The 27777-nt window shown below is 37.2% G+C and overlaps 1 protein-coding gene across 2 annotated transcripts; it reads left to right on the top strand.

The window, feature by feature from the left end:
* Positions 1 to 3200: 3200 nt before the first annotated feature.
* On the top strand, positions 3201 to 27686 carry LOC101746328 (glycoprotein-N-acetylgalactosamine 3-beta-galactosyltransferase 1). 2 transcript variants are annotated; one of them, XM_004925120.5, is made up of 8 exons: positions 3201 to 3358; positions 11855 to 11982; positions 19429 to 19661; positions 20359 to 20497; positions 22040 to 22136; positions 22754 to 22880; positions 23368 to 23522; positions 24181 to 27686. In XM_004925120.5, exons 1-8 carry the CDS (start codon positions 3305 to 3307, stop codon positions 24334 to 24336), a joined length of 1089 nt encoding a protein of 362 aa, XP_004925177.1. In that variant the 5' UTR covers positions 3201 to 3304; the 3' UTR covers positions 24337 to 27686. The 2 variants fall into 2 exon arrangements, with proteins under 2 accessions (XP_004925177.1, XP_021202996.1); XM_021347321.3 differs by lacking the exon at positions 3201 to 3358 and adding an exon at positions 3458 to 3610.
* Positions 27687 to 27777: the final 91 nt, after the last annotated feature.

Consider the following 27777-nt stretch of genomic DNA (forward strand, 5'->3'; position numbering starts at 1 on the left):
TGGACATAGGCCTCTCCCAATCAACACCACTGAGCCCGGTCTGCGGATCTCCTCATCCACTTCTTGCCGGTCACCGTGCGGAGGTCATCGCACCATCTAGCCAGGGGGCGTCCCACGTTACGTCTTCCGCTGCGCGGTCTCCACTCGAGAACCCGTCTGCTCCAGCGATCGTCAGTCCTACGGCATATATGGCCAGCCCACTGCCACTTCAGCTTGCTGACTCTTTGAGCTATGTCGATGACTTTAGTTCTCTGTCGAATAATCTCATTCCGGATTTTATCCTTCAGAGAAACTCCGAGCATGACTCTTTCCATGGCTCGCTGAGCAACTTTGAGATGACTGACCAACCGTACTGTGAGTGTCCACGTTTCGCCTCCGTAAGTCATTACCGGTAGGACGCACTGGTTAAAAACTTTCGTTTTCAGGCACTGTGTATGTGCGATGTAAAGACTCCACGCCATTTGCCGAACGCCGCCCAGCCCAGTTGAATCCTTCTCTTGACTTCCCTCTCCAAACTGTGTTTACCCATCTGCAGCGTCTGCCCGAGTTATAAATATTCATCAACAGCTTTAAGCGGGCAGCCCTTTACGACGATCGGACCCGGGCTAATGTAACCATTGAACATCACTTTGGTTTTATCCATGTTCATCCGGAGTCCGATTCGTCGTGAAGAATCTGCTAAGCCGTTCAGCATCTGCTGCAGATCTTGCAACGATTCCGCCATGAGAACTATGTCATCTGCAAACCGCAAGTGTGAAATGTACTGGCCATTAATGTTTATGCCCATCTTTTTCCAGTTCAGCGTCTTAAACATATCTTCCAATGCGTTGGTAAACAGTTTCGGGGAAATGACATCCCCCTGTCTCACTCCCCTACGCAATTGGATAGGGTTAGACTGCTGATTCTGTACTCGAACATTCATCGTGGCACAGTCGTAGAGGCATTTCAACACCTGGGCATAGCGATGGTCTACCTGGCATCGCCGCAGAGAGTCCAGAACAGACCAAGTCTCAATGGAGTCGAAAGCCTTCTCATAATCCACGAATGCTAAACACAGGGGCCGATTATATTCTGTGGTCTTTTCTATAATCTGCCGCACTGTGTGTATGTGGTCTATGGTTCCATAGCCGCTCCGAAACCCAGCCTGCTCTGGGGGTTGAAATTCGTCGAACCTTCTTGCCAGGCGATTTGTAATGACTCGTGAGAACAACTTATAGATGTGGCTGAGGAGGGAGATTGGTCTGTAGTTCTTTAAAAGAGTTTTGTCTCCTTTTTTGAAAAAAAGTACCACAATACTGTTGTTCCACGCCTTCGGAGTTCTCCCGCGGTAAATGACGTGGCTGAAAAGCTTCTGTAGCTCTACTAAGAGAGGTATTCCTCCTGCTTTCAATAGCTCAGTTGTTATACCATCATCTCCGGGGGCTTTTCCATTCTTGAGTTGTCTCAGAGCCAATCTTATTTCGTCCACACTGACGTCCGGCAGCTCATCGGTGAAATGGCGCGTGAGTGGGGCTCTACAATCGTGACAGTTCTGTACAGGACGGGTGGTGCAGGACTCGTACAGCTGACCGTAATATTTTTCAATCTCAGCGAGAATTCCCGTCTGTGACATAATGACGCTACCATCGGAGGTCTTGAGTTTCGATAAACGACTTCTCTTAAGCTGCTGCTTAAATACCTTCGACCCACGGTTTTGTTCAATGGCTCTTTCAATTCTTCGAGTAGTGGAGCGTCGAAGGTCACGTCGAACCAATTTCGTTATCTGCTTGCTGAGAGCCGATCGTTCTGACGGAGAGGCGGATGTGTCCTGACGCCGTATGGCCATGAGTCGCAACGTCTCGTCTGAGAGTTCGGATTTTTTTCCCGTTCGCTTCTCGCTGAAAAATTTTGCACCCTCTTCCCTCATGAGTGTGACCAGATTTTTGAGGTTTTCGTCAACATCATCAGTGGTTTCCAAGTTAACAAATCGATTTTCCAAGGTTTTATGGAAAACTTCTGAACCTGCACTGATTTGGAGCTGGCTAGGTCGGAGTGTAGACTGTATCATGCGGTGTCTTTCCAATCGAGCGTCTATGCTCAGCGTAACTCTTACTAGCCGGTGGTCGCTTCCAGTGTTAAACCTGTTGACCACTGAGACATCCCTAAATAGCCTTTTTTATCCGCAATGATAAAATCAATCTCATTTTTCGTTACAGTGTCCGGGCTTCGCCATGTCCATTTTCTTTGGGACTGCTTTTTAAAAAATGAGTTCATTAAGAATAGCTCCTCTTGCTCTAGAAAGTTAATAAGCATTTGCCCCCTATCGTTCGTGCTTCCAAATCCATGTGGTCCCACTCTCGACTCGTCACACATCTGTACACCCACTTTGGCATTAAAGTCTCCCATGACTACATTGAAGTGAGTCTTAGTGGCCTTAGTGAGTCTTAGTCTAGTGCCAAAGTATCTACCATATATTAAAATAATTTTTTTTTGCAAACAACTGTTTCTGTAATATTTTTAACAAAAAATTTAGAAATGTGAAATGAACAGAAGGTAAACATCAAAAAGTTTTTTTTGTTTTTAAATCAAACTAAAGCTCTTTTAATTTTCTTTTGGCAGTTTGAAAAATATGTGATAAAATATGTGCATTGCATATTTATGTAAGTACATAGTCCCTACCAGAGATACACCTGATATTGTACCTACCTATTAACGTCTGAAATATTAAGTGTATAATCTATGCTAAGAGGACTTTTTTGGCGGGAACGCCAGGAGTGAAGTGATATGATTTGTTTTATTTTGTCTATTTAGTGTTTCTTCAGGTTTAAATGTGTAATAGCGGTGGTTTATTAACTGTTTAGCATTTGTGAAAGTGCACAAATGTGGGAAAATGAAACAAAGCCGCTGAACGTAACTTCTCGGGATCTTCCAAAAATTCCACTGAGAAAAGTCTCAGTAAATGACCACCATTTTACTGAGATTGTATTCATCCCATATCATCTCATTTCATTTCATTTCGTTTTCATTACATTTCATGCCATGTTTCATAATAACCAACTTCATTTAGTTTTGTTTCATAATATCGTTTTTCATATACAAAAGTTATCATTAAAACTAAAATAAGACTTGACCTAAAGGTCTTACCAGGTCATAAAATCCATTTTAAAAAAGTTGTCATAGATTATATACATATAATACGTAAAAAATCTCAAGTATATTAAGTGTATAATCTATGGTAATAAAATTGTATTCAATCAAAGCTTAAAGTTTTAGCGTAGATGATTTTGTAATTTGTATGCAATTAAATATGTAGTAGGTAACAAAAATGAGAGAGTATTTAATTACTGAGCGAATGTACCCACAGAAATGCACAATGACTGTGAGTATTCATAAAAACATTTTTTTTAATAGTGGTCGGCACTATCGTAATATATAATTTAAGTTAACAAATTCAAACATTAATATTACAAAATACACTATCTTATCATGCAGTCTTGATCCGGTACGACGAGCGTAGGTGTCAGTATATTATATGAATAGCAAATGTATCGCCAGTAAATACGTAGAGCTCATTAGTATTTAAAAACAAAATCTGATTTAAATATTAATTTTTACATTGTTGCTTACAAAGGTGAGTGTGCACACACATCAATTGAAGATAATCTGTCTACTACCACTTATGTAGTGTTTATATCTATAGTTGTTAATATCAAAACTGTTGTTTATGATGCAGTAGTTCTTGATATCAGAGGACAGACAAGGGTTAGTTATTAAGGAGCAGTTATCCAATAATTTAGGATGATATTTTATAAGACACTTTAATTTGTTCACAACTATTATTAAAAAAAATGAATTATATAATTTTTATATTCATAAAATTTCTTCTTGTAGCTGGTCATAATAATACTAAATTTATGAATATTTTGTGTTTTCTTGTTTTTGTTATCTCTCAGTGCTTGGTGCTATTTTCACTTGGGGAATTTGAAAATTTTAAATGCTATCCCTAATAATAATGATTCATTTTTATTTAATGTATAATACTTCAAATAATAATTAGGTATACCTTTCAAGTTTTATGTCTATCAGTGTGAAAAAGCTGTTCCAAACAAAACTGAATAATGATAGTTTCTTTTTCCGGTAACCTATAGAACACTAAAATTATTTAAAGTCCACAGAATCTCATAATGATAATATTTTGTAGATTGATATATTATGATCCTAGCCTTTTTGAGCCACAAAAGATATTTATACTCCAACTGTATATCTAAAGCATTTATTTTGTACTATTTATGATTTCTTACAACCACCTATGAGCAGGGGTACAATCAAAATAAATTACGTCTGTGCACAGTTCAATCTTCTCTTTCACAATAAATGTATTCCTTTCAAAAATTGTTTGAAGATAGCAATACAATATTTAGTTATAAGTTCAGAAAATATTATATTAAATTTTGTGGAAGATGATAAACACTATTAATATTTAAAAAAAATAAGTAATACAGGTAGACCACCCTGGTCATAAATGAGATATCACATGTTCTATATTATTAGAATAACTGATATAATTTTTTTTTGTTCCGCAATCCTTAGACTATATATGTAGACACGATATAAATGCTACCATTCCCTTTAAAGGCAGCTCAAAACATGGTCATTTCGGATCCTCCTGATCCACTAACGGTGCTTTTAGGTACCTCAAGCACTGGTCATCGTTCTCGTCGAACCCGTCGCTTGTGACGAAGGGCTCAGCGTGTAAATTAACCCACACTGAGTTTCTCGCCGGATCTTCTCAGTGGGTCGTGTTTCCAATCCGGTGATAGATTCGGCGAAGCACTGCTCTTGCTAGGGTTAGTGTTAGTAACATCGTCAGGTTTGAGCCCCGTGAGCTCACCTACTTATTAGGTTACGCTGACATAGACTCTCAAAGCTATAAGCTTAGGAAGGAAAAAAAAAAACAATACATGACCAAAACGAAGCTAACGGACGTATGCGCTTAGATAGACCTATATATTTTATTTTTTGTTCATATCTCATAAGTTACACATTATTCATTAAAAACAAACATACAAAATATTATTAGAGCTAAATTTCCAAGCCGCTGTCAAACTCCATTCCCAAATATTTCAAATTGTTACACACGATAAGGCTCTCAAACCGCAGACTAGAACCGCCACAAAGATAGGACATTTCGGATGAGGTGCCGATTGTGAATGTGTGATTATATAAACAATGGTACATTGTATTTCGGACGTTTTCGGATTATAATGTTTGTCGCTTACAAGAAACTAATAACCCAATCAGAATTAATTTAATTCACGAATGGGAAACAATAATCGCCACTAATGCCAAGTTGCAACGCGTTTATTGGAGGCGACCTAGCTAATTTTGTGGCCATATACAAGCGCTATGCGAAACTTCCGAACACTATCTATCGCTAGCCTATTAATAGGCTTTTCTGTTGCCAACGTTTATCGACCGATAGCCTTTACATCGGGCTTCGACTAATCGCCTTAGCTACCAACGGCTTTCTATTTCGTTAGAAGCTGAATACTAATTAGTCTGCCTATCCTTAGCAATTATAATATGATGCGCGCGACCAAACCGATCTTTAGTCAGTAGTCCTTTAACTCAAGGATATATCGTTCGTGGAGTATATGTCTCTCGCCTCAAATGTAGATCGCTATGTACAATGTTCCGTTTACATTTATCTTTACCTATCGGTGCGTAGTAGAAGCAATCCGGCAAGACCCTGAATCGCGTTACTGATACAATACTACCCTAATTATGTGCAAGTTTTGAATAACAATATTGGGACTGCCGCTACTAATAAATGACTATCGCTTGGAAAAAGATCTTTATGTCGTATCAAATAAGTGCGAATGAAGACCGGTACCTCGTTGGTTTAGTGTATACTGTAGCATATTTTTTCATTTTACAATCTATATATTAATACGTGAAGCAAAAACTTTGTATCCCGTTTTACGAAAATTGCGCAGACGGAGGAGTATGAAATTTTCCACACTTATAGAGAATAAAAAGAAGAAGTGCACAATGCTAATATTTTTTTAAAATAATGCTTAAAAGATACATTAAATCAATAAAGAAAACATTGCACACACCCATGTATTTGACATAATACATATAAATATACTCTTTGCTTATTGTCAATTGTCCAACTATTGTTAGTGCTTAAAGTCTGTGGTCAAATTGAAAATAGATGAATATTGTTTGTTTTTATTTATTATTTATATATATAGTGTTAGTTAGTTATATATATTATTTATTACTGGTGGTAGGACCTCTTGTGAGTCCGCACGGGTAGGTACCACCACCCTGCCTATTTCTGCCGTGAAGCAGTAATGCGTTTCGGCTTGAAGGGTGGGGCAGCCGTTGTAACTATAATTGAGACCTTAGAACTTATATCTCAAGATGGGTGGCGCATTTACGTTGTAGATGTCTATGGGCTCCAGTAACCACTTAACACCAGGTGGGCTGTGAGCTCGTCCACTTATCTAAGCAATAAAAAAAAATAAAAAAAATTGTGTAGTTTTGGCGAAATCTGTGATTATATTATATAAGTACAATAGTATTTGACAATAGAACCATGATAATGTTTAAATATAAAATTTCAATTAAAAGTCGAATTTCGACTTCTGCGGGACTACTAGTAAACAATAGTTTTTCTAAATTACAAATTTGATAATACCCTATCTTGTAATTAGTGGAACAGTGGAACGACTTAAAAATTTAAAACCTAATTAATTCTAGTCGAATACTTCAATTTTATTGATCGTTAAAACGGTCTTTGCCTAGTTGGAAACTATCAGTATAATTAAGTCTACCATTTAATCATGAAATGGTAGCGTAAAAACTATAATATAAAAAGAGATTAGGAATTAGGGTTCTACTGTAAAAGAAATGCTCTGCTTTCAATGTCAAAATCAATAAATTAAGGTTATTGTTCCTCCTCCTGTTTCATAATAAAAGTGATTAAGAAATGAATATCCCCAAAATGTCATAATTATATGTGATAAGATTTATATATGTGCTGTTTTTTTAAAAATATGTATCGATTTTCATTTTTAAGTACCATTTATGTTAAGGCCATTTTCATTTCAAGGCAATTTGGTCTAGGGTTGTCACTGAACTGCGAACTGGAAAACGATTGATTTTCTTCGATAGATTTCTCAGGATTCCTATTTCGAGAGCCGTTTTCGTGAAGAAATCAATGATTTTGAACTTCTGCAACGTTTACTTTAGTTTGATTAGTTTCGCGAAGAAACTAGACTCCCTAATCACTTAATCTATTGTGTAAAGGAGTACTTTATGATAAGCAGCAGTTTCACTGAATTGTAATCACTTTTTAAACGGCTTTAAAATAATGTCTTGTTCACTTCGTTCGTCTACATAAAACATTTTGATCGGGGATATTGCTATTTGAATGAACCATAAAAATTACAATTGAATGGAATGATTTAAAAACAGACAACACGTTAAATAAACAATAACAACTTGATGAATTCGTAAACAAGTCAACAATGAATAGTCTGAACACTTGTATTTTGTATTAAATGAAAATATGTGTTAAATTATGATAATAATATTAGGTCGGGGGAAAAAGGTTTTTCATATTTTGTTATTATTTAAAAGTTTCAGTAAAATATTTTTCTTGGTTGTAGTGTTTGTATACTGCTGGTTATAATAAATAGCGTTAAATAGTTGATAATCTAAAAACGGAAAAACAAAAAGTAAAATCTGTTCCTGTCTGTTTGTCTATTGTTTTTCCGTCTGTCAGAAATTCGATGCCTTATGAAGTTTTAATAAAAAGGAAAATTGGTTCACAAGCCACTTGAGAAAATTTGTATATCGTTTTCATGGCCTATAGCACTAAATTGAATCAAAAGCTTTCCGTGAGGAAATTTTGCTGTCAAAGATCAGATCAACCTGCTAGGCAATAAAGCCGATGTTACTTTTGAAAGACTCTGGCAAGGTCAGCGTTTTAAAATTCACGACGTAACTGAAGAAATATGGGTTGATAAAAAAATATTTTTTATAAAAATTATTTTAATATTAAAATTATTTATAAAAAACTCTGGATACACAAAAAACTTAGGTGCCCCCACATGAGCCGAGCGATCTTATAATATTTGTGTAAAGATGCCAAACATATATCTCATAATTTTTTACTAATAATTATTAAATCAATCGTTTAATTTTGTAACTTTGAAATTAAATAATTTGTATAAATTTACCCAAAATCCGCATGGAATTCTCGTTCCTCTCTCTCTCTCACTCTTTCTCTTTCTCTTTCTCTTTCTAGCAATATGGGATGCAATGTGGGATAACCCACATGGTGGGTTCAGCTTTCCTTATTATTCTACTTCTCCACTTCGCTCTGTCTTCGATATCCCCGCCAGCGACGTTGCCATTCCCTCTATCAGCACTACATCTTTCCACCTTGTCTTGGGTCTTTCTCCAGGTCTCCGTTTCTAAAATTAATTATTATATATTTTAAAATGCTAAGGATGTAGACTGAATCCTTTAAAGTAAGATGCACTGGTGTGGTAATTAACAATTGTTGGCGATGGCACGCTATGCCATTTTTTGTTTAATACCCATTATTCAAACATAAACCGTTAGTGAAGGGCTTAAAGTTTAATTTGTGTTCCTTCTAAAAGCACTGCGATTGATACAAGAACAAGAAAATACGATCACGAAGATTAATATGCTAATTGTAAATATGCAAATAATATAAATATATATAATTTAATGATAATATGTTAGCTATAGTTAAAGCTATTTAAGCTTCTTCATTTGTGTCCACGACGGTACACTGTTGTACACTGTAGTACCTTACGAAAATGTTGGCGGTAGTTTGTTAACACAGCTGCGTACATTGACTTTCTTGTTTGTTTAACATTGATTTTTTATACGTCCGATCGAATATTTGAATCGAACCGTTCGTTATCTATATATTAATACGTGAAGCAAAAACTTTGTATCCCTTTTTACGAAAATTGCGCGGACGGAGGAGTATGAAATTTTCCACACTTATAGAGAATATAGAGAAGAAGTGCACAATGCTAATATTTTTTTTAAATAATGCATAAAAGATACATTAAATCAATAAAGAAAACATTACACACACTACATACCATGTATTTGACGCACACACGCATGCATACTATTTATTGTCAAACTTTTGTTCTTGACGTCTTTTTTTATTTTATTTTATGACCTGGTGACAGAAACCTTTATCTTGACGTCTGTGGTCAAATTGAGAATAGATTAAATATTGTTTGTCTTTATTAATATTTTTTTATAGAGTAGCCTTGGCGAAATTTGTGATTGTAGAAGTATAAAATACAATCATAATAGTGTACAAACTTACAATTCCAATTAATTATAGTCAAATTTCGACTACTCCGGGACCTCTAGCAAAATTAAAACTATGAAAGATCCGCGTATTATCAGTATGTACCACAGGTGGCCAATCTGTCGATAGCGGTTTTTGGTACAGTCGATAGTGGCAAGGATAAATAATGTAATATATAAATTATATAAAAAATAATAGCGCCTGTATATAAATCAAATAATGCATAATAATACATAGAATAGACTGCGCAACGTAATCATTAACTGCTGCTCGTATCATTTTCATCACATTATTTATCCTCTCTTCCACGCATTAGACTTTTTTTTATTTTTGGAACGCTATAGACTCATACTGAAAAGAGTTACTAAAATTAAATCTCAGTTTTATGTAAATCTTTTTAATATAATATAATTGTAAAAATAGACATGCTTTAACAAAAACCGACTTCAAACCGTAAAAAAAAGATATTCCGAAACAAATTAATATAGACTAAAAACAATAATCATCGAAATCGATTCACCCAGTCAAAAGTTATGAAGTAACAAACATAAAAAAAAAACATACAGTCGAATTGTGAACCTCCTCCTTTTTTGAAGTCTGTTAAAAATAAACTAATTGTTTGAATACGGAACTATATTGTTTCCTTAAATTTCAAGAAATTTTATTGGTAGTTCCCAGAGGCTTTCGTCAGTAAACATTAGATCTTGGTTCCAACCCTACCCTACCTACCCCTGGCTTATATAATGTAGCTTAAGACGATTATTGCGATGTTGCCTTTACACCGTAAGTGTGAGATATACTCATCGTTAATGTGATTATATCCGTTCTTAAATATATCCTTCAATGCATTGATGAAGTCTCGGGGGTATAATAGTCTACGAACCTTCCCCCCTCCCTGTTTAAACTCTGAATTGCTCAATTGAAAAAGATGAAAAATTTATTTGAAAAAAAAAAAAGTAAATTTTATTCCGAATTCTGAAGCGTATTTTATCGCTTAAATTGGATACAATTGTGTACACTGTCTGTTTTGTTGTTTGTGTAATAATTGCTTGGGAATTTTTTTTGTACATGTATTGCATTTATAACACCTCCCTGAAGGAGTTGCTAGGCAGCGGCTTGGCTCTGCCCCTGGCATTGCTGAAGTCCAGGGACGACGGTAACCACTCACCATCAGGAAATAAAAAAAACCTTAAATTTTTGTTTACGTAAATTACATACCGAGGGAAGAAAGGCTGTTTGGTTTAAGCGACATTTCGCTTAAATACGCGCCATTTATCTTTGTAATTAAAGGTGCGTTTTATTTGGTATCACCATAAACAGTTCGATGTTTTTAATTGAACTTCCATTAAGTTTGCTTCATTCGAATAGATGAAGATTTTTTTTTGTTATGATATATTTTTTCCAAATTTTAAACTAAATATTTCTCCTGTAAAGTTACTATTATTTTTATTGCTTAGATGGGTGGACGAGCTCACAGCCCGTCTGGTGTTAAGTGGTTATTGGAGCCCGTAGACATATACAACGTAAATGCGCCACCCACCTTGAGATATGAGTTCTAAGGTCTCAAAGCCAAATAACTTTTCGTCTGTTGATGTGCACAATATTTGCGTACGTATAAATCAAACGTTAAGAACATTGGCCCCGTTTTATAAACATTAGACAGAAGTAGCCTTCAACGAATCAAGTTCTCAACAAGACAAAATTACTCTCGTTGAGAAGACCCGTTGTCAGCATTGATACAATTGACTGTGCGCAGTTTACTATCTGTGTCGAATGCGAATTGAATAATTTTATTAATTGGTAATTTTCGATATGACGTCATTGAATCTGGTCCAATTCGAATTGGCAGTTCTAGACATTGTATTTCGTGTCTTCCAACTGGAGGCAGGGCAGCGGGAATTTACCACCGCCCTGCCTATTTCTGCCGCGAAACAGTGAGGGCAGCCGTACTATATAACTGAGACTTAAAAACTTAGAACTTATGCGTGAAGTAGGGTGACAGCGACATTGTTGATGTCCGACAGCCACTTTACCCAAGACGGGCCGTGAAATCGTTCATAAGACTAACTAAAAAAAAATCCACGTACATTATTATTATCTCACGGGCGAATCGAGATTGTGATATATTATAAATACAAATACAAGTGTATCAACTCCAAACATCATTGTCACGAAAATATAATAAACAAACGCTTTCGTTAATCTCATAATTTTTAGGTCACTTGTGGCTAATACATATTGTTTTCATTATTATTTTTTATTGTTAAAAACTAAAAAGGTTTTATGTAAAAATAGTTCCCTTTGCGCTCGATAGAGGCGCTGTACGATCTTCCAACGAATTATTTGCGAATGTACACATATGTTCAGAACACGAGTGTTTTTTTCGATAAGTTCAGTTGTAATTGCGCGCTGTCAGTGTGTAGCCACTTTTTTTTTTTTTTTGTTAATTTACGAAGGTTCGATTCAAGTTGCGATATATGTGTGATGAACGCCCAACAGGAAGGTCGGGTGATGGGTCGTCGATTTGTGCTAACCCTGGTGATCGGCATATCGGCCGGATTTAGTTTTGCGTACATATTATTAACATCCACGGCAGGCTCAAGGGATGTGGCTTGGCCAGCGTACAGGTAACTTTACACTTTAAAGCACAACTTGCATGAGTTTGAGCACTTGCTGCACAATTTTTAATTATTTTTATGGCATGATTCTTGTTGCATGCTTTTATTTGTATTTTAATTAATATTAATGAATTTAGATGAACAATTCTAGATAGTGATTTTCAATTTAATAAGATAACAATATTATAATCGATAGATTTATGTACAACGGTAATATGAATAGGCAAAAATGTTCCAGTTTTTTTTGTCATCACTGAGAGGACACTTTGAGAGAAGACACTGTGAGATGATTTTCGAAATAGAAATTTAATATACACAAGGATAATATGTACAACATGCGAACAAACATGCGCTCCAATACCAGTAAATTTTCTAAACTATTTGTTACAAAAACTTCTTAGTACTAATCAGTGGTGAATTTACACTAGGGGCAGTCGGGGCAAGTGCCCAGGGCTGCAAATTTTTTAGGGCGGCAAATTTTGAAATTGAATTTTTTCTTTTTCTTGTCAAGATAGATCTTATCAAGATTTTCTGTTTAATTGATAATTCAAGAAATTCAATTCATCCATTATTTGTGAATTATAATTTTGGCACTTTTGGTAAAATTAATAATCAAAATGATTTAATGAATTAATTTCCTTGGAGATTTAAAATAATAATCGTTTTTTATATTTTCCAGAATGAAAGAAATTTAATTATTTTTTCATGTGTAATTATGACTCAGCCTTAGTGCCAAATTTATAATTGTTAAAAAAACACGTATATTTATTTATGTTTTTGGAATATATAACATATTACGAGTATAATAAAGTTTCTAGTAAAGTTGAAGAAGAAAATATTTAAACTATAAGCTTAAGTAAAATTTCAGTATTGGGGCGGATTTTTTTCTGGTGCCCAGGAGCGGCATTTAGTTTAAATCCGGCCCTGGTACTAGTACTTAGTTAGTTATTAGATTTGTTGAGTTAGGTAGCGAGCTCACGGCCCATCTAATGTGAACCGGTCAATAGACACCACAAAATTAATATCATGTTGCTGCCCATCTTGGTATCAAAGTCAAAAGATTCAATTCCATTGCGAATGATGCCTTTACAGCAGAATTATACAGAGATTATAGATTCTTAGAATGCAGGGGCTTAAGGATTAGTAGTTCTTTATGTAGGAATATAAGTGCGTTTAGTCTCACGGGCGGACGATAGTGAAACAGCATTAGTTGTATTCGGATTAGTGACTAGACAGAATATATGTGTCAAAGCATCCGTCGAAAGTTATTGGCAAATCGAGTAGTCTGTAAATGATACTATATTTGCTTAAGGTTAATTGTGGGAATTTTGTTTGTGTGCTGAGTAGATAATGACATTAGAGTCGCATATCTAACAAAATATTCATTTAACACAGACGATATTACACATATGTTTGATCTTTGAATACTCTTTTTTTCATATTTACGGACGCATTTTATTTTTATTTTCATCAACCGCATCAAATCAAAACGTTATCCTAGTGAAATGGCCGACCTAACTGAAAACACGTTTTACTGGTGGTACCTCTTGTGAGTCCGCACGGGCAGGTACCACCGCCCTGTCTATTTCTGCCGTGAAGCAGTAAGGCTTGAAGGTTGGGGCAGCCGTTGTAATTACGGGGGCCGGAGGAGGGCGTTTGTCCAGCTCCGGCCCCTATGAGGAGGCAGTCTCCTTCCGGTGATGGTCACGGGGCGACCTAAGGGAGTTGAGGCTGCGCCGCACGCTATCGTCACTCTAGCGCGCTGGCACCAGGAGGACAGGACGGCGCGTCGGCGGCTGCGGCCTGCGATGCGGTCCGCATTTTTGTCGTCGCTGTCGTCGCCGAACATACTGTAGCAGAGCAACCCGGTCGGCGGTGTATCGCGTTCCGACCCGGTAGGCTGGTTCTGGCCCAGCGGGGTATTCCGGAACACCAGCGGCATCGCCCGGGCGGCCTGGTAGGGCCGCCGTACTGCGGAGACCGATGTCGTTGGTCGTCGACTATCGCCTCGAAGACCCGTCGGTCGGGCGTCCTCGGGGTGGCGCAGCGTGTCTGGTTGTAGTGTTGACCGCTGGAACCCGCCTACTCTGACCGGGTTTGACCCCGGACGGAGATCGGACGTCGGGTGCAGGGGAGTCGTTTAGTGGGTGGGCCCTAAAATCCTTGGGCCCGCGATCTGCTCTCAACACCTGCAGATCGTTGAGTCTCACATTCCCCGCGCGCCCCCTAGGCGCGGGGACCTCGTAGGAGGTTCGGCCCCCGGCCCGTGTAATTATACTGAGACCTTAGAACTTATATCTCAAGGCGGGTGGCGCATTTATTTTGTAGATGTATATGAGCTCCAGTAACCACTTAACACCAGGTGGGCTGTGGGTTCACCCATATAAGTAATTAAAAAAAAACACGTGTGATGTAATTGTAGGGATTCAGTTTTATCGTCAATAGCTATAAAACCCTAGAAAGAAAAATATTCAATTTTACATATTACTATATCAACAAAATAAGTAGCTTATTTTATTAACCTTAGCGCGAATTAAAGGTTAAATGCAATTGTAATTTAATAGTAGAAAAGCCAAATGCATTAATTTTCTAAAGAAAACTTGTCGCAATAAAATGTCATTGTGCAAAAATGTACTCTTAAACGTAATCGAGACACCATTTATTGAATAACACTAACCAGCTGGTTAATAAGAAACAGCTGTTATCTGTAATACAGATAACCTTTTTGGCACTTAATAGAAGTGTTGGGTCTTATCGAACAGTGCGGCAATGAACTGGCTACGTGAAAAACCAATATCTATTTATTTATTTATTAAGTTGCACCAACAAAGTGGTCATCAATACAAAACATTGAAAAACTGACAAAAGTACATAGCAGATGTCACCTCAATTATAGGTGCAATCGATAATGCATTGACAATTAAAATAAAAAATATATAACTAAAACTTGATTACATTTGATTACTTATGATTAATGAATATGACCTGCTTTTAATACTATAACATAGAAATACAATTTCTAATTAGAAAAAGAGTGGACTTAAATATGCGGTCTCCACTTGGGGTTGGTGAAGTTCAGGAAATCGCTTATTATTATAGCTTTATTTCCAGTGCAATTCAGTCCAAATCAGTTCAAATCTAGTTATTAACAGTGCAATTATATATCAGTTTACAAACTAGTAATTTCTTCTTTTTTCTTTGTTATGTGACCCCTTCTTTAGTAAAAGTCTCCTCCATTATTTTCCACCTTTCCCTGTCATTGGCCAAATGCATCCAATTTGTTCCAGCAATATATTATTATATCATCGTCCCATCTTTTCTTCTGTCTCCCCAAATTTCGTTTGCCTTTTGGGCCCAACCATTTAGTAGTTTGTTAAGTTCGTTACTCGTCCTCATATCTGGATAAGTATCCTGCCCAGTTCCACTACTGTTTCTAACTAAAATGAAGGGCATCAGTTAATTTAGTTTTCATGCGGATGCTTGTGTTTTTCTTTTTGTGTATTTTTCGTAGTTTAAGTATACTTATATAAGTTGCTTACCATTCCCCAATATGCACGGTATCTAAAAAACACATTTTGTCATCGATAGGCGGAGGGTGAACAGTCCAAAGAATAGGGTGTAAGGTATATATATTCCTTCGCATCGGATCAAATATACGATGGACGAAAATTAAAATTGAAAATTAGGTTGAGGGATCCGAGACCAAGCTTAGGCTCAGGTTATGGAGGCTTGGCAATATTAGCCCAATAGTTCGACCCCAGGCATGCTTTGTGTCATAATTTATTAGTACGGTAGTCTTTTAAATAAGTTTACGGGCGAGCAAGATTGCTCTTTTTCTAGAAAGTGCATCAGTAAGAAACAAAAAATTTGATGAACAGCTGATGTAAGAATATAACCTATCCACATGAATGTTTGCTATAGCACACTGTATATAGAGCTCCGCATGCTATGTAATCTCATTATACCACATTCAAAGCAAACAATGTGTATCTAAGAGGAATAAATTATGAAACCTAAATTGTCAAAATGAATTATTCAATGGCAACATAAAACATTTTACTTTGGTCGTCGAAACTATACAAATAAAGTTTAACATTTTATTGCCAAATTTAATTTTCTGATAGCGCAGTCCAAGTTAGTAATTAGTTAGTTAGTTATTTGAATTTAATTGGCAATACAGTTATAGTGCTGAAAAGTCATACGTAAAATTAATTGAAAAACTAAAATGGTTGCCAATTTATTGGTAACTATTTTTTTAGCGATTGCAATGTCGATTTGTATTACTGAATTCAGATGGTTGCGTATGAGCTCTGTATGGATGTTTAATTCTCACCCACAGCGAGCATGCACTTCGGTTCCGCAAATAGAATAACACCATATTGTCTGAATGAAGCAAAAGATTTAAAAAAAAACACGACTAAATATGAAGTGGTACTAAAATTAATTTAATTTTACCCTGGAGATCTTAGACTGGATATTAGTTTGAAATAATATAACTATTCTAATATCATCAGAAGTTGGAGTGCAAATTTTTTAGTTCATCGCACATCTTGAAATATGTGAAAGATTCTGTCACATATTACAGTCAAAGCTAAAATAAAGCGTGTTAAGAAAACCCGCTTTTTTTATTAAGTTTAGTATTAACGTCCTGTATACACAATGGGTCGCGAAGCAGACGCGCTTTCTCAAAAGTCTAAAGAGTCCTTATTCCAATGAGACTTCATGTCTCAAAGGTGGTGGCAGTATCAGCGTTATGGTTGTGTGGGTGTTCCCGCCTGACAGGGAAAACTGACCCAAACTCTGCGACAATCCTCATTTTTGCGTCGCCTTCCTCATTACTTAGGGCTGTGACTCCCCCGCTGCGTCATTTTCTCACGTACAATTTTCTTCCAACCTTGACTTAGTGAAGGGTATCGTGGAACTTGGTGTTCAGAGATCAAATTTGGTCCGACCGTCTCTTGGGGTTGCGTCCTCTGGGACATTTGCCCTCTAACTTGCTTGTCACTATCAGCCCTTGGAGATAGTGAACTTCTTTTCGAGCAACGTGTTCAAATAACTCCAGTACTCTACGAAAGCATATGGTGGAGAGTTTAGTTTTAATGTCAAGTTCTTGTAAGATTGACACATTGTACGAAAGGCAGTCCATGGAATCCGCGACAATTGGACCATGGATTCTACGGTAGTAATGTATGATGAAATAATTGAGGAAATACACTTAAAATTATGGAGCAGCGTAATACTGAAGTGCTATTTGCGATTTTCACACCGGTTCGAATAGAATCATCATTTATATTTTGACCAGGCGTGGAAATATCCAAATAGTTATTATGAAGACGCCACAAATGAATAAATATTAATAATTACAATTCGAAATAATAATCATTATGGTTTTGTTAATTCGAATGAAAAATAAACTTTAAGTTCTCAAAGGAAAATTCCCGCTCTATATTTTATTTTTACCCAAGAAATGATATAAAATCCGTAGCATCGGATCGCATGTTGCATTCAAATGATGCATCTGATCAATAGTAAGCGATTTTCAAAGGTTTTCGTGTTTTCTGTATTGGTATAATAAGTAGCTGTGATTCGACTTTGAAGTAAAACATTTTACGTTGGTCAGATTAGGTTCGATAACGATATCTCGATGGATACTTTCGTTGGGTCCATCTTGACAACAGAAACATAAGGTAAGATCTAATCCGTGCCAAAAATCGATTTTACACGTATTCGTGTGTCAGAACTATATTATTGATTAATTATTAAAAGAATTCGTATCTTTAAAAAAATCACCTATCTAATATATGTACAAACCAATCAGAGCTGGAAAGTAATTTTAACTACTTTAATGGCCTAATCTTGCATTCAGTATTGTCTTATTTATCATTCGACAATTTGTGATGGCCGGTATATTGCACATCCCTCGTAATATGATGTTCCTAACGTATTGGTTATTAACTAGTTGACTTTGGAATGAACTCCCCTCCACGGTGTTTTCCGAGCGCTATGACATGTCCTTCAAACGGGGCTTGCGGAGAGTACTTAATGGTAGGCACTGGCTTGGCACTGCCCCAGGTATTGCTGACGTCCATGAGCGACGGTGACCACTTTCCATCAGGTATGCTCGTCTGCCTACAAAGGAAATAAAAAAAATGTAGTAATAAATAATGATAAGTAACTGGAAACAAATCACGCACGGTTATCCGGCTCCAAATTAAGACTCCCTATGTTATGACGTACACAATTATATACGTTTAAATATAACTATATCTATCTGTGTATATAGATAATGTAATGAAATTTAGAAACTTTTAGTTTCTAAATTTCATTTACGGAACATTTGAAATTATTCTGACGTTCCCTTGCAATTTATTTTAATAGTGTAGGCAATGTTCGCGAAAAGCAAAAGGAAATGCCAGACTTTCTAAACTTGAAACCATGTTCGAGATTCTAATGTTCAATTTTAATTATTATTTCTATAAGACATATTGCGCTGTTTTGCCAGCAGAACTAGGATTATTATTATTTAAACATTTTCTTAGAGCAAATTATGTAGATTAAATAATTGTACGCACGTTACAATTAAGTAGAGTTAATTTAGCTGTTTATTTTTGCCCTTTTTTTTTTTATTGCCTTTGCCCACATCTAATAGTACATAATATGAATACGTTTTAAGCCTTTTTTAGTAGTTTTAATTTAGTTGCTGTACGTTTTATTCAGCTTTTTTAAATAAGTTTGTTATTATAGTAATATTCTGTGCACATAGCAATTTATGGCCCGCTATCTAAAATTACCAGTATCGAAGCCACAAAATAAAATAATTAATTAAAAAAATAATTTGCGTAAATACTGGTGCTAGGACCTCTTGTGAGTCCGCGCGGGTAGGTACCAACACCCTGCCTATTTCTGCCGTGAAGTAGTAAATGCATTTCGGTTTGAAGGGTGTCGCAGCCATTGTAACTATACTTGAGACCTTAGAACTTATGTCTCAAGGTGGGTGACCCATTTATGTCGTAGACGTCTATGGGCTCCAGTAACTTAACACCAGGTGGGCTGTGAGCACGACCAACAATCTAAGCAAAAAAACATTTTTTTTAATAAAATAGTTATCTCCAATAATAGCACTTGAGCGTATCCTTTCACTAGATTACTTGATGTGTGTAGTCATATCGAGGGATGGGATTATACTGGTGAGACCAGTTCAGATCTTGGGGTTTGCGGCGGTCCTGCCGCTAAAAGCTTTGTTGTTTTTGAATATGAGTAATCAGATCATGATTTTAGTTCCTACATAATCAATGGTATCTTTATTGAATTATGTCTCATCATAATATTTCAGCCAAATAATAAACTACAATAGAAATTTTGTGACGTCCGCTTACATCTGATAATATAGCCCGACTGGATATTGGACACGTTTTACGATTAATTTGACCTATAAATGCGAATGTGGTATTTCAGAGAGTCCCTACGTGACCTCGACAGACATCCAATAGTGAATATAGTTGATCACGGAAGCGACGAACCGGCCCACAAGGATGAGGACCGATCGATTGCCGACGAACTGTCCAAACGCGTCAGAGTGTTGTGCTGGGTGATGACGCAGCCGAGCAACCATGAGAAAAAGGCCAAACACGTGAAGGCCACGTGGGGGAAACGGTGCAATAAACTACTCTTCATGAGCAGCGTTGAAGGTAGCTTGTCTGTTGAATTCTGGAGCCTTTGTAGGGAATGTTCGATCCTGCTGTATCAATACTGGACTATATCTTATGAATTATAATTGGGGGTTAAGACGCTTCATGAGCTTGCAGTTGGTGTTAGTCATCCTTCAAAAACGCGCTTCGTCCCGGCAATTAGGTTTGCTCAAGATTTGTAGACGAGTTCACGATCCAGTCGATATTAAGTGATATTATTATAAGTATTTTACTGTTGGTAAGATCTCTTGTTAGTCCGCACTGGTAGGTACCCCACCCCGCCTATTTCTGCCGTGAAGCAGTAATGCGTTTCGGTTTGAAGGGTGGGGCAGCCGTTGTAACTATACCGAGACCTTAGAACTTATATCTAAAGGTGGGTGGCGCAGTTACGTTGTAGATGTCTGTGGGCTCGTCCACCCATCTAAGCAATAAAAAAGGAAAAATAGTCCATAGACGTTACAGCTGTCATTCATCTTGAGCCGCGAATTGGAAGTCTTTATTGTATTGTAATGCTTGTAGAAATAGGGGGATGTTACCCTACTCCCTCCTACCCTTGCTATAGCGTTCCGTACGAAGTATTGTAATGTCATTTTTGCATCAGGAAATCTCATCTCAAGCTTGGAACGATAATAGCCGCTTTGACTTCGCAAACACCAGTCCTCTTTCGAGTTAAACTTAAAAAATGTATTATCCTCAGACAGCAACCTGCCATCGGTAAAGCTTCCCGTGCAAGAAGGTCGAGATTACTTGTGGGCGAAGACGAAAGCCGCCTTCAGATACGTGTACGAACATCACCGGAGGGAGGCCGACTGGTTCCTGAAAGCCGACGACGATACGTACGTCTGATGATTGTACTGGTATTTAGATAGTGCGACAGCCGAGACGACTATGAACTAACTACTACGCCAGTTCACAAGGTTTATAGACACCTACTGGTGGTAGGACCACTTGCGAGTCCATGCGGGTAGGTACCACCGCCCTGCCTATTTCTGCCGTGAAGCAGTAATCCCTTTCAGGCGGGCCGTGAGCTCGTTGACCCATACAGGCAATAAAAAAAAAACCTCACAGAATAAGCGAGCTGAAGTTTTTATTTACTTCTTTCTTAAAAAATACTAGATTGACGAACGAGTCTAAGGCGTGTTTGTTTACGTCTCCAGTGTCAAGTGTCAAGTGACGTCACAGTGTCACATGACTAATGTCACTCATGTCGAAACATTAGGTCGAAGTCTTTTTTTTCCTACCTATTCACTGGAAATCTATGAGGCTATTCCAGCTACGCCCGGACGGGTAGGTGAGCTCACAGGCTCAACCTGAGCGAATTTGCTGACACTAGCCCTAGCAAGAGCAGAGCTTCGCAGAATCTAAAACCGGTTCGTAATCGCGACCCACTGAGAAGATCCGGCGAGAAACTCAGTGAGCTGTCGAAGTCTCCATTTTACTGTTCAACATTAAAACTTCAATTGTGGTACACGCCCACGCGGGATTGCGATATGTCCTATCACATCAGAAACGATAGAAAACGAAATAACGTTGGAAGCGGCAAAACAATTGTATCATCGAAATTCATTGTGTTAATAAAAATGAATTTATTTAACAAAAAATATTATTTTTAAAACAAATACTCGTCACGTACCGTTATGTAAATTATTATGAAGTATGACAAAAACATAACAACCGTCCTTCATGGTTTGAATTCGAAATGTCTCGCGTATCTAAACTCTAGCGCGAGTCGTATATCAACGAATGAATGTCATTCCAAATTGCACCGTAAAAACAAAATCATTATTTGTCAAACGAAAATTCCATTGCTTTTATGTGTTACCTAATGTCTACTTTGAATCTCCCTAATTTGAATTGTAAGAGGGCAACACTGAAGTGCGACGCATCAGCTGATCGGCCATCTAAAAACATCGGTTTCCAAACTTCAACTTCTAATGAAATACGCACTTAATAATTCATGATTGTCTTCTACGGTGAAGGAATAACATTCTGTAATAAACTGAAATAATAAATAAATAAATAATAAAATCAAACCCGCAAAAGTATAATTTGCGTAATTACTGGTGGTGGGACCTCTTGTGAGTGCGCACGGGTAGGTACTACCGCCCTGCCTATTTCTGCCGTGGAACAGTAATGCGTTTCGGTTTGAAGGGCGGGGCAGCCGTTGTACTGTTAAAACTGAGACTTTACCACTCATGTCTCGAGATGGGTGGCTGCTTTTAAGTTGTAGATGTCTATGGGCCCCGGTAACCACTTAACTCCTCGTGGGCCGTGAGCTCGTCTACCCACATAAGCTTTTAAAAAAGTAAGTTAAATTCTATCGTAAAAAGAAAATTTATGATCTTCGTAAGTATGCATTTGATAAAATCTTATTACAGTTATGTTGTCGTCGAAAATCTGAGGTACATGTTGGCTGACTACAGTAGCAACGATCCTGTGTACTTCGGATGCAGGTTCAAGCCGTTTACGCCCCAGGTGAGGAATTGAAGTCGAGAAATAACTATCTGAGCATGTCAAATATCTCTTCTTTTTAAGGAATTTTATGACCTGGTAACTAACACCTTTAAGTCATATCTTATTTTTATGAAAAATGATAATATGGAGTTAAATGAAATAAAATGAATATGATTAATTTGAGATATTAATCAGCTGGTATGAAATTAAATTAAATGAGTTGAGATGAGATAATATGGGATGAAATATAATCTCAGTAAAATGGTGGTCATTTACTGAGACTTTTTCAGTGGACTTTTTGTAGGATCCCAAGAAGTTACGTCCAGCGGCTTTGTTTTATTTTCCCACATTTGTGCACTTCCACAGATACTAAACATTTAATAAAACACCCTTATTAAACTTGAAGAAACACTAAATAGACAAAATACAACAAATCACACAACTTCCCTCGCGTTCCCGCCAAAAAGTCATATTTTAATCTATTAGAATAATATAAAAATAATATTTTGTTTGGGATTTTATGACCTGGTAACTAAGACCTTTAAGAACAACTCAACAAAAAGTTCCGTCAAGACGGCCATCATAGCGTGCCTGTAGGGTAGTGTGTGTCGGCCACCCATGCACGTGCTCGTCCCCAGGGGTACATGAGCGGCGGCGCGGGCTACGTGCTCAGCCGGGAGGCGCTGGACCAGTTCGTGAACAAGGCGCTGCCCTCCCCGCATCTGTGCAAGGCCAGCGACCACGGCGCAGAGGACGCGGAGATCGGTACGTGTACCATCTGTCCGGGGGCCGCGCCCGATCTGACTACACACCGTCACAGACCACACACTGTCACTGACCACACACCATCACTGACCACCCACCATCACTGACCATACACCATCACTGACCACACACTGTCACTAACGATACACCGTCACGCGGATCGCACAATGCTTGTAAAATATATATATTTCGACTTTTTTTTTATTGTCCGAGCAGGCAGACGGGCTTACAGCTCACCTGATGGTAAGTGGTTACCATCGCCCACGGACTTCAGCAATGCCAGGGGCAGAGCCAAGCCGCTGCCTACCGTTACATCTCAACTTTAACACATCGATGGTCGGACCAAATACCGGAGGAACTGAGGGTGCCTGTCAGCGACGCACTCCACCAAGCTACAGAACGGGATCGGACAGAGTCACGAGTCTAGTCTAATCACGTCTTAGAGCTGATACGTTTTAAACTTTATAACATTCAGTTTTACGTTCAGGCAAATGTCTCCACAACATCGGGGTGAGGGCGATGGACTCCCGCGACTCGATGAGGCGGGGCCGGTTCTTCCCGTTCGTCCCGCAGGACCACCTGTTCCCCAACAAGGACAAGGGCTTCTGGTACTGGAGCTACATCTACTACCCCAGCGACGAGGTAAGGGCGGCTTTCAACTAATCACTACATTCTATGCTTTGCGACCCACCGGTGGGCCGAGAGTAGTATCCGCAGAATCAGTTTTGTTTATCCGCGTTAATAGTTTGTGTTCGTTTCACATAGTGCAGCAATCATCACCACTGGTTAGTATATAAGTTAGTCCATGGCCCATCAGCTCATCATATACCCGATCCTGCGGATCAAATGGTAAACAGTTGACGTCGCCCAAAACACGTCATTTCGGATTCTCCCGATCCACTAACGGTGCTTTTAGATACCACAAGCACCGGTCAACGTTCTCGTCGAACCCGTCGCGTGCGATGAAGGGCTCGACGAGCGAATTAACCCATAGACACAGCCCACTGAGTTTCTCGCCGGATCTTCTCAGTAGGTTGTGTTTCAGATGCGGTGGTAGATTCTGCGAAGCACTGCTCTTGCTAGGGTCAGTGTTACGAACGTCGTCAAGTTTGAGCCCCGCGAGCTCACCTGCTTGTTAGGGTTACTCTGAAATGGCCTATTATCAGCTTAGGTATGAAAAAAAGTCAGCTCATTCGTTCGTCCCGCTGATGTTAATGTCTATGGGCTCCGGTAACCACTTAACGTCAGACGGGCCGTGAGATCCTCGGCAAGATTTTTCAAGATTTTTTTTCTTCTTCAGGGCCTGGATTGTTGCTCCGACCACGCCGTGACGTTCCACTACGTCAACCCGCAACAGATGTACGTGTTCGACTATCTCATATACCACCTTCGGCCTTACGGCATCACGTTCGGAGCTGGCGAGCTGCCCAAGATACTCAGGAACGATACCAAGTAGATATTTACTTTAGTAACTAGTCAGACCCCACGGAGGTTACGTTTGAAGAAGAAAAAAAAAGAAAAGATAAAAAACTTTCTAGTCGTTCTTAAATAACGGCTCGCCATTGTTTCCCAAAGAAGAAAAAAACTAAGCAATATCGTACAGTACCCGGCGATAAATATTTCACATCGGCTTTTTAAGTAAAGATATTATAGATTATCGGCTTATTTCGGCTTCGGACACGGCTACTGATAAGCGTCTCATAGGTAGTGTGCGACAGAGATAGCGCTCCACGAAAAACAAATTAGCAAATTGTTTCTTGTCCAAAAGTCGATGTGCAGTATTTAATGTCGGGTACTGTACAAAACTAAAACATTTTATTTTTTTAGTTTTTAATTCGCTATCGTTCCTGAAAAATTGATCGCATAATACATTCCTACAGACTTACTGTAATAAGACTAGAAACTTGTAAATATGTTAATTGAAGAAAACTTAAAAATAAGAGAATTAAAGACATAATATTAAGGATTATTTACTATTAGAATATAAGACTTGATTTAACTTTTGCAAGAGTAAAGCGCTTTGTAACACTCAAAAGCATTTTGTTTCAAAATTTAGCGCGATTAAATATAAAGTGTAGTCATAAATCTAAGGATTCATAGTTAATGAAAATTTAAAAGGACATAAGCCAGCTTAGTTGAACTCTGCCTTAGTTTTAGCGTTATCGTAACTAGATGTCGGTGGGTTTGACATTCTCAATGCACCAACATTAATTACATGTTTATCTTTTTTGGTATTTATTATTTATTATATTTAAATATTTGATATTATTGTAAATACTGATTGGTACATTCGTTAATTAGAAATATTAAAAAAAAATCTGTGTATTAAGAAATGTTTGTGTAGTTTTTAAAAACATTTGACGTCCGCATTACACGTGTATCGAACGTCAAATGAACAACTAACGCCATCTCTGATCTAAGCAATATACTTGTAATATTTGATATTAGTTAAAAAATATATAATTTATATCACGTTTAAGTGAAAAAATCTAGGTAAGTAATCTGCGTAGAAATATTAAAGCAAATACAATAATTATTATTACAAGAAAATACCAAAGAATCTCAAGTCTTAGATTAATACGTATGCAAATAGAGGTACTAATGTAGCATTTCTACGTCACTTCGTTACCTATTCTAAATGTAAGCAAATAAGGATTTTATTTTATTATTTGAAGAAGTTTTCTAAAGACGCTTTATTGAAAAAGGTGTTTTAAAATTTGTTGTTGATTAAAGACCTGTATTGTATTGATGTGTATTTTAAGTTTGCCGGTGCGACATTGGTGGGAATATACAGCGTGTATTAACGGTTTGTAGTAAAGCGGATCGTTCGCCTATCTAGGTGGTAATTACTTCTTCTTCTTTTTCTCCACCTTATCCCACTAGGTGGGGTCGGCACAGCTAATTTTTCTCTTCCATTCTCCCCTATCAGCCGTCATCTCGACACTCATCATAGCGTCATTCATATACTACATCGGTCGACCTCTATCTTGCACTACCATTATCATAAATCTCCTAGTCACATGCATCTCCTCTCTACGCATCACATGTCCATACCACGCTAACCGTCCGCTCTTTAATTTGTTGATTACGGGGCTACTTTCACATTTCCTATAGGCGGTAATTTTTTTTTTATTGCTTTTATGGGTGGACGTGCTCACAGCCCACCTGGAGTTAAGTGGTTACTGGAGCCCATGGACAGCCACAACTTCAAATACTTAATTTTCGAAACAAGCACCGTAATACAAATAAATCTAAGGCAGATTTGTCGCGCGTAGTGGGCGTCGGCTAACTGCCCTTTGCTGGTTCCCAAAATAAGAATTTATTAACAACAAGTTTTAATGCTTTGCTTATAGACATGTATACATATATCGAAGGATGAAAGGCTTAAGTGACATTTTTGCAACTTCACAGGAGAACAATTTAATGGCTAAAATTTGGAAAAAATATCAACAACAAAAAACTTGTTCAGTTATTTGAATAGAGTAAACTTAATTGAAGTTCAATTAAAAACATCGAATCAACAATTCAATTAAAAACATCGATACTAATAGCAAATAAAAGGGATCTTTATTTAGAAAGATAAATGTCGCGTATTTAGCAAAATGATACTTAAACCAAATTAGTAGTTATCCCTGGATATAGTTTTACCGTTTTTGCTTAGGAAAAGGACAGTTTATCAAGTAATAAGGACAGATCTTAGTAAGAGGGCAGATCTAAAAGAAAAGTTCGGATTTTTTAAACTAAAAGTCAATAAACCGAGGAAAGTGTATCCTTATTTAAAAAATAATACTAATAGGTTAATAAAAACCTTAATTTTTAATTAAAATATTAATTAAAAATGTAAATTGAATCGAATTTTAAAGCACCTTAAGTGATCTTCAGACAATGCGTTCGCTTAGTACATTTCTCGTAGTCAATATTAATTTATTTTCTTGCCAATTACGAATATTCCTAATTTGTGATAAAATATTATTTAAAAATTTTGCAAAAGCGTTTTGATAAACCAAAGATTTAAGACAAACTTGTACAAAGTTTTCAATAAATTAGTTTATTATTTGTATTTCTTTTATCACTTCGAAGGTTAAATATTCCGCCCCAAACACAAATCTATTTTAACATTTAGTAATTACACATTACTTACTTTGAAGTACATTATTATTATTTTTCAATGTTTTCGGACGAAAAAACCGAAGTAATTTTTTTTTCTCCTAACTATGCTGATAGCCTTGAGAGGCTATTTCTGTATTTGCTTTGCGGGAAAGAGACGCAGCATCCTTTCTCAACTCCCACCAAATCGACCAATGTCAGAACTTTTTTGGTCGGTTTTAATTATTTCTTGAAAACTATAATATGTGCTGTATTACAGCTATGTTTCCACCATTTTTACCACACTTTTTTACCTGTATCTATAAATTATTAGCTTCACCTGTATGCGACTAACTCTTGTATCTTTCCACATACTTCAAGACATCAGATTAATTCGAAAATGTGTAACACTTATATCGTATTCATTGTTTTGACCTAATTTTCTGACAAGAATCAGTAGAATAATAAAAGATTTTTAATTTATAACTCTGTCTGCTATTGTTTGCTTGTTTTTTTCTTCATTATATTATTTATTAATTGAAAACAATGAGTATTGCGTTCACGTTTGGTCTGCGAGCAATTTCGCTACACGTCCGCCATTATAAGCCATTATAATAAATTTATTTGATTTATACGATATTTATATTTTGTTATTTTTAAGTTGTTCATTGCTCAGTTTTTTTATTTTATTTATATTTAATAAAGATACTTGAAGTTGTTTTTGATTTTTTCATGACTAGCTTTCCGCCCGCGGCTTCGGTCGCGTGGGCTACACCTTATAACTTGTGTCCTATGATTAGTAGTTACAGAA

Source organism: Bombyx mori, chromosome 8 (genome assembly GCF_030269925.1).
Source record: "Bombyx mori chromosome 8, ASM3026992v2".
NCBI classification, from domain to species: domain Eukaryota; kingdom Metazoa; phylum Arthropoda; class Insecta; order Lepidoptera; family Bombycidae; genus Bombyx; species Bombyx mori.